Genomic DNA, 7,635 nt, shown 5'->3' with positions numbered 1-7,635 from the left:
TTTAAGGAATCCCGGTAGAAAAGATCACGCTCAGTAGACATCCAATGTATTTTCTGAGTCCTTTTCATGCAAACTTCATTGATTTCATGGATGTAGAAACCTCATTGGGATAAATGTAATGATGACACCTTACTCATTAATTTTTCTGGAAATACTGTGTGGATCTATACCACCATGTTCTGTGATTGGTAATTGTTTGATTGGCGAAACTCAAGGTGACAACTTATTTTATTTTCATCTACTTTTCATGATTGTACGTTACAGTTGTATTTCCCCTAATGACCCCTTTGCCTTCTGGAACAAGATTAGGTTTCTGGAAGGGTTAATTTTATGCAAATAGCACAATAGGCGGTACGGTGGTCACAATGAGGACAGCAGTAGATGCTTTATAATGCCGCTCTTGCTCTTTATTTTCATCTTGTATAATGCTTGGATAAAGACTGTTTCTTAAGCCTTTAAAGATTATTTCTCCTAAAATTCCATAATGCCTTGGTTTATTTTATTCTGACCTAAAATAAGAATTTATTAATTGCCACAACCTCCAAAAAGTATCAGTGGAGTTTGGGGCAGCAGTAGTGGTTATGGAGATGTTGGCAGCTGGTACTGTATTTACTTGTACTGTGGGTGGAGGTCGAGTAGGAGGGTTGCTTGGAGGTCTAGGGTGTGGAGAAACTGGAATATTAGGAGGATGAAAGGGAGGAGGAAGGGGTGGTCGATCAAATCCTGGACCAAAGGGAGGAGGAGGGGGTGGTTGACCAAATCCTGGACCAAAGGGGGGAGGAGGAGGGAGTGGCCGACCAAATCCTGGACCAGAAGGTGGAGGGGGTGGTTGACCAAATCCTGGACCATAGGGAGGAGGAGGAGGAGGAGGAGGTCCTCTAGGATCATGTCTTCTGGGGCCTCTGTGACATTCACTGGACTGTGGGAGAGAGAAAATAAACAATTTTAAATGAGATATTTCACAGAATTATTTGCATAAATACTTTCTGAGCAAGGTGTAACTTAAGATGACTTCTAATTCTCCCAAGATACGTGCTGTCTTGAGTTTATTATCTGTGTAATTTTGAAACAAATTCTGTAATTCTGTTTTGTTTTTGTTTTGTTTTTTTTTTGTTTTTTCGAGACAGGGTTTCTCTGTGTAGCTCTGGCTGTCCTGGAACTCACTCTGTAGACCAGGCTGGCCTCGAACTCAGAAATCCGCCTGCCTCTGCCTCCCAAGAGCTGGGATTAAAGGCATGAGCTACCACCGCCCGGCTCAAATTCTGTAATTCTGGAAACAGAAGATGATAGAGATTTTATGTTGCAGGGAGTAGTCTACTGGCTTACAGTAAATGTTCTTTGTACTGGAGAGAAGCATGTAACAACTGTGCTATATGAGATCAGAGTGGCTTCTGGCTCATGACCTGTAAAAACCAGAGACTCTTCTCATGGTCCCTTTTCACTGTCATGGTCTTTACCCGTATTATCTTGACCTTTATACACTCATTGACATTACAGTCTAGGACGTAAGAGAGAATACATAGTATTTGTCTCTTGAGCATGGGATACTGTGCTTGCTACATTTTGTAGTTCCACCTGTGTTTCTGAAATTTTCTTTTAAAATCAAAAATTAGACTTGAAGGGAAACTGGTGGGGATTGACTAGAAATAAAAAAAGAATGACACTGAGTACAAAGAGTCCAGTGTGGGTAAGGGGATTATGGATCTGAGTCGGGGGAGACTAGTGTGAGGTCAAGGAAAATCCAACTGGGACATGAAAACCTCACACAGAAGCTTGATACTTCGTGTTAATTAAATATTAATGAACAAAATTGGGGCCATTCAGTACTGTGATACAGGATGCACTTATATGAACTATGGAAAAGCTGGCCAGGGATGAGGATGGAACTGCCACCCAGGTTCCTCTTCTGCTTGTTGTGTCACTTGAGAAAAGGATATGTCTATGCTAAGTGTAGACTATGCCAGGACAAACAGGCTTCTTATAGTCCTAATTTGTGGCACTTTATTTTGCAGCAACAGAAAATGGTTACACGTTTCTAAGTAAAAAATCCTCCCACTACTTTGAGAATATATATTTTTCCCTTTGGTCTGTGCATACAAGTTACCAATGAAAGCTTTGATGTCATTAAATGGAAAGAAAATATCATGGAAAAAAACCTTAAGCTCAGTTTTAGTAGACGTGATCAATGAAATCAATCCCAAGTGCAAGTAGGTGATATACAGGATTGGGAAATGTCTCTGTAACTCAAGAGCTTAGGATTGTTCTGGGTTGTAATTCCAATAATTTTCAAAATATGTTATAGACTTGTACTTGAAGGAAGAACTTAAGCTTAGCAGTAGTGGAAGGTACAGATGTGCTTCATGTGAGTCTGTAGACAGAGTAGTTACAAGTCAAGGTATTACTAATATAGGCTAAAGGGAGGCAGAATATTAGTCTCTGTAGTGTAAATGCTGTGGTTGTAGTTCTGTCACTATCATGGACAAACTGCATGACTAAGGAAAACTCTGGTTTTTGTCCTTTGAAAATGACAGTCTTACATATTTCCACATCTTGGAGTCAAGATTATTTGTGTGATAATGATATTCATGCCTGAGTCCTATTCAGAGATCATTTTCTGCCAGTTATTTGATGTTGCCTAGACGTCTAGGCAGTGCTTGCCTTGGTATAGCACTTGGTGAACACTCAGTGTCTCAGTTGCTATGCTAACACCCAGTTTAGTGATTTTTCCTAAGGTTCAAGATTACAAATAAACACAGCTGAAAAGTGTTGAGGAAACAAATACATTAGGAAGTTCGATTGTTTTGGAGAGCTGAAAGTTAAGAATTGCTTCAGTGTCAGGGAAGTCTTTGAAATGAGGTGGGAAGACTCTAGGACACAAAAGGCCCTGTCACCCAGAGACACAGTATGTGCTCTTGTTCCTGTACTGCTGATCCGAAGTCAGGCTGGTCTGGACTTATTAGTTGAGTTCTTTCACTAATTTGTTCAGCAGATACATTGCCTTCACCAACTCCAAAGTTTAGGTTAACTCTAAGAACTTGTCCCTTCATCAGGGTCAATTTCGTGAGCAGTGGTAGAAGATGACATGGGCAGTTCATAGTCAGACTTTTGTGTCCTTAGGCACTGCCTTGCAATCCTCTCAAGTTTCTTTGGTCTGCCCTCTCCAGTTTTGTAGAGTCTTTTTCATTCCATGTTGACACCAACTTTCTTTCTGTGGATTTTCTACCTCATGCTGAGCCCCCATATTTACCTCCAGATGACTCCCTTCTTACTTCACCAAGTGGTTGTAGCAGTTAGGAGTGAACTCCCCTGTCTATGTCATGCAGCCTGTAAAGTCACTTATGAGTTAAGAGAACGACATCTCCCTTGTTTCTTCTTGACTTCTTTTCCCTTCTACTCTGTAACTGTATGTTGCTTCATTTAACTAGCACATCTCATTAAGAAAATGACCACACCTATGTCCAACCACCCATCACCATCCCAGAGCCTTGTACATGCTCCTCAACTCTGTTTTGCCTGCTTTCTGTATCTCTCAACTTTTCTGATTTTTATTTGTATCATTATAATGACGTTTTTGAAAACCCGAAGTCAGTGTACTATTTTTGTATCTCTCTTAACTTTAGATATTCCTCAGAAAATGAACATCAGTTAACATCATACCTAATTTAAAGGTCTTCCACCCCAGGATCATTGTACTGGATGCTTTTTCTCTGACCTTGTTTTTTTCTTTGCATCTCTGTAGTAAAGGTCAGGCATGTAAGCCCTGCTCACTCCTCATGGCCCCTAACAGTTCTGCTTCTCTCTTTCCTCCTACACGCCATATGACTTGTATTCATATAACTGATGAACTATGTTACTTCAAGACACGTCTATGTTACTACTGTTATCTCTATGTTATTAGTTTATTAACTCAGGACAGACATTAGATACAAGGTGTTCCATTCTAAATATTGATCACTGCATGCAAGGTCCTTCAGAATTTTATTTTTAGTTACCTAGGCATAAACTGTGAGAACAATAGTTCACATTATTTTTATTTTTGATGTAACTTAACAATGAGCTGAACATATCTGTGCTTTCCTTTGGTCATCCTGATATTGATCTGAATATTACACAGTAGTAAACTTTCTTGGGTAAATCTATTATTTTCCTAATGATTTATTACAATCTCTGTAACTATTAAATTCAAACAGATTTTCAAAGTGGAAATTAAAGCACTTGATTGGCATTTCATCAGTAATTTGTAGTTTATATTAGGAAATGCATGTAAATAAAGTTAAAATGTCTGACATAAAATTTAATAAGAGAACATGAAGGTTTTTGACAGGGACAATTGATACTCACCAGGAAGCATCCTGTAAGAACCCAGAGGCCAAAGACTAAACACAGTGGCTTCATCTTTTGGTAGCCCTGAAAGTTAGTACAATGGTTGGTTAGCATAATTTTTTAAAAATGAAATTGCATTAGTTGGAACATGGTATATATGTAGTGCAGTATACTTTAGAATAACCTTCTGAATTTTATCTTGGACTTAGTGGCATAATATTGTCAGCTTATAACATTTGACTCTCAAACGATGGGGCTAATTTTCATTTTTGACATCTGAGCTGATGCATGTAAAATACAACATATTTGTCCTTGAAGAGTCTGAGCAACTGAAGATTTAAAAAGAAAGCTTTGACTTAACAGTGACTATTTTGAAATGGACATTTTTCATTTGTGGATTTTGTTTTACTTTAACATTACAGTTCTATAGCATCAAGTTTCTGTAAACTCATATTTGAGATGCTACCACTTTAACTTGATCATGTTTAATTACTCATAGGCTAGTTTTAACAATATACTGAGTCATTTTGTGTAGAATGAATGTTCTCAAATATGTTTTCTATTATGCAACTGTGTTCCATCAGTAACACGGATCAGAATTATTTAGGTCTGTTTTTCTTCTCTGTGGTCTCATGGCCTGTGTTAAATTTCTGGAGTCAGACTGCCTGAGTGCTTCCTTCACAGAATTGCACATGGTGGCCTGTCAGCTCCTCTATTCAACCCTGTTGATAGTGTAAATGTGGGAGCTGAACAGTGCAAACCCAGAAAGAATCTAAGAACAGTTTTTCACTAGGTATTATGGGCAAATGTCACATATCTGTTTTTCCTAAGCTATTCTCCAATATGACACTTAAAAACCAGTAAAATAAGTTGTAAATATATACTTTGGAATAATTCTCTTTCAGAATACATCTGAGAGTAGCCCATCATTAAGAATGTTAAAGAACCATGAGGTACAGGAAAAAGAAAAGGGAATTGCAAACTTTGGTGAACTCCCTATCCTGAGTGATCAACACGAATACTTTTTCTGTTGCTTGCATAAGTTTTCAAATGTAATAAATTTTATCGCTCAAAGTTTCATGTAGGTAATTATTCTTGCAATAATGACAAAAGAATATCTTATAAGCAGCCCATTAAAATTCTACCCTGGTGGATGGGCAACATTTAACATGAAGTTAAAGGGCTTCATACTCCCAGGTACCTACCTTGGAGAAACGTCTTAGGCAGTGAGTGTGCTGGTCAGAAGTACTCTGGTCAGTTAATTTTGAGTGGTGGAAGACTGGGGACCAGAGCTCTCAGTTCTTATATATGATGTAATGTAATTTCATTGGCAGTAAAGAAACAAAAGTTGGAAGATAATGCAACTCCGGCTGATGCTTTACAGGCAGGAAGCATCCTTGCCAATTTGGCAGTGTGTTCCTGGATTTCTTTCATTTCCATATAAACTCAGTCACTAAGTGGTTGAGGCTTCCTTATGTACAGTGAGTCAAAATGTGATTTTCTTTAAGATAAATACAGGGGGACCTGTGGTGCACATTTTTTATTTAAGAAAGAAGAGATGAATTGTTTATTCTAATTGTTCTTATAGGACATCTTTTCTTATGTGTTAATCTTGTGGTATTTCCTAAGTCATCTTAAAATAAATGTTATGTGGGAAGTACAAATATTTAAAAAATTGAATTGCCTTGTGACTGTGAGTTTAATAAGAAAAATTGAGATTGAAAACTAAAAATCAAGCCTTTCTGACTCTTTCCGGACACTCAAGATGTCGAAGCGAGGACGTGGTGGGTCCTCCGGAGCGAAATTCCGGATTTCCCTGGGTCTTCCAGTAGGAGCTGTGATCAACTGTGCTGACAACACAGGAGCCAAAAACTTGTATATCATCTCTGAGAAGGGAATCAAGGGACCGCTGAACAGACTTCCTGCTGCTGGTGAGGGCGACATGGTGATGGCTGCAGTTAAGAAAGGCAAACCAGAACTAAGAAAAAAGGTACATCCAGCGGTGGTAATTCGACAACGAAAGTCATATCGAAGAAAAGATGGGGTGTTTCTGTATTTTGAAGATAATGCGGGGGTCATAGTAAACAATAAAGGGGAGATGAAAGGTTCTGCTATCACAGGTCCAGTTGCAAAGGAGTGTGCAGACTTGTGGCCCAAGATTGCACCCAATGCAGGCAGCATTGCCTGACTCTCCAGTGTATTTGTAAAATATATTCATTAAAGTCTTTGCTCTGAAAAAAAAAGAAATTAAAAATCACTGTTGAATATATGTTGCTATATTACTAAAACGCACACACACACACACACACACACCCCACAAATACAGAGTACCGTGTTAACAACATCCATAGTTTCTAAAATAAATGAAAGAAATAAAAAGTTGAATTTTCTTGTGTTTTTAAGAGTATCTAGTAAGAAAAACGCGAAAAAGCATTAAAATCACTATTGAATACATGTTACTTTATTGCTAAATAATACATTCTCACTCTCTCTCTCTCTCTCTCTCTCCCCCCGCATACACACACATGCACACACCACAAATACTCACAGGGTACCATGCTGATAACATCCACAGTTTCTAAAATAAATCACACAAGCGTACACACACACACACACACACTCACACACACATACACACACACCCCAGAGTACCATTCTAATAACTCCCATAGTTTCTAAAATAAATAAATGATTCATCTGCTTAGATGATGTATATTTCAGTTTTAAGTTTTACTCTGAAATGATGGAGTATTTTAAGTTTGAACTTGCAAATTTCTACACAGCTGGCCTCGTGTATGATTCTCACATTTATACAAAGTTAACTTAGCAGAGCCATTTGTATTTAGTGCTGAGAGTGAACCCAGAGCATTGTATTTCCAGTGGGCTTAACATTTTTGTTTTTTTTTGTGATCACTTTTTCTTTTTTTAAACTTGGAGCAATGTGTCATTCAGTTACTCAGGCTGAACCGCTATAGTCTAGGTCAGTGATCCTCAATTTTCCTAATGCTCTGACCCTTTCATATACTTCACTATGTTTTGGTGACCCCCAACCATAAGTTAACTTTGTTTATACTTCATACCTCTTATAAATCATAATATAAATATCTAATATATAGGATATCTGATTTGTGACCCCATGTGATCCTGACCACTGGTTAAGAACCACTGGTCTAGGTGGTCTTAGAACTAACAGTATCTTCTGTGTGGCCATGATTGCAGATTTGTGCTATAAACCAAGCTGAACAAATGATTTTGAAAAGTACAAACACACACACACACACACACACACACACACACACACACACACACACA

General features: G+C 38.2%; 1 protein-coding gene and 1 pseudogene across 2 annotated transcripts; one reads left to right on the top strand and one right to left on the bottom strand.

The window, feature by feature from the left end:
- Positions 1–499: 499 nt before the first annotated feature.
- Positions 500–4,395, bottom strand: LOC114608588 (submaxillary gland androgen-regulated protein 3A-like). Its single transcript, XM_028752575.1, has 2 exons — positions 4,342–4,395; positions 500–919 (listed from the first exon to the last, which is right to left on the bottom strand). The coding sequence occupies exons 1-2, from the start codon at positions 4,393–4,395 to the stop codon at positions 500–502; spliced, it is 474 nt and encodes a 157-aa protein (XP_028608408.1).
- A 1,671-nt stretch (positions 4,396–6,066) lies between these two features.
- On the top strand, positions 6,067–6,552 carry LOC114608665 (annotated as a pseudogene). The gene has a single exon (XR_003709401.1). The product of XR_003709401.1 is annotated as a 60S ribosomal protein L23 pseudogene (transcript).
- The last annotated feature ends 1,083 nt before the right edge of the window (positions 6,553–7,635 follow it).

Source organism: Grammomys surdaster, unplaced genomic scaffold, assembly GCF_004785775.1.
Source record: "Grammomys surdaster isolate TR1022 unplaced genomic scaffold, NIH_TR_1.0 125928, whole genome shotgun sequence".
NCBI lineage: Eukaryota > Metazoa > Chordata > Mammalia > Rodentia > Muridae > Grammomys > Grammomys surdaster.
The sequence above is the reverse complement of the archived record's forward strand: the minus strand, read 5'-3'. Positions and strand labels throughout refer to the sequence as shown.

Coding starts and splice junctions, on each gene's coding strand:
- LOC114608588 (XM_028752575.1), bottom strand. CDS start 4,395: ATGAAGCCACTGTGTTTAGTCTTTGGCCTCTGGGTTCTTACAGGATGC. Junction 920..4,341: donor TTCTTACAGGATGCTTCCTG/GTGAGTATCAAT, acceptor TCTCTCCCACAG/TCCAGTGAATGTCACAGAGG.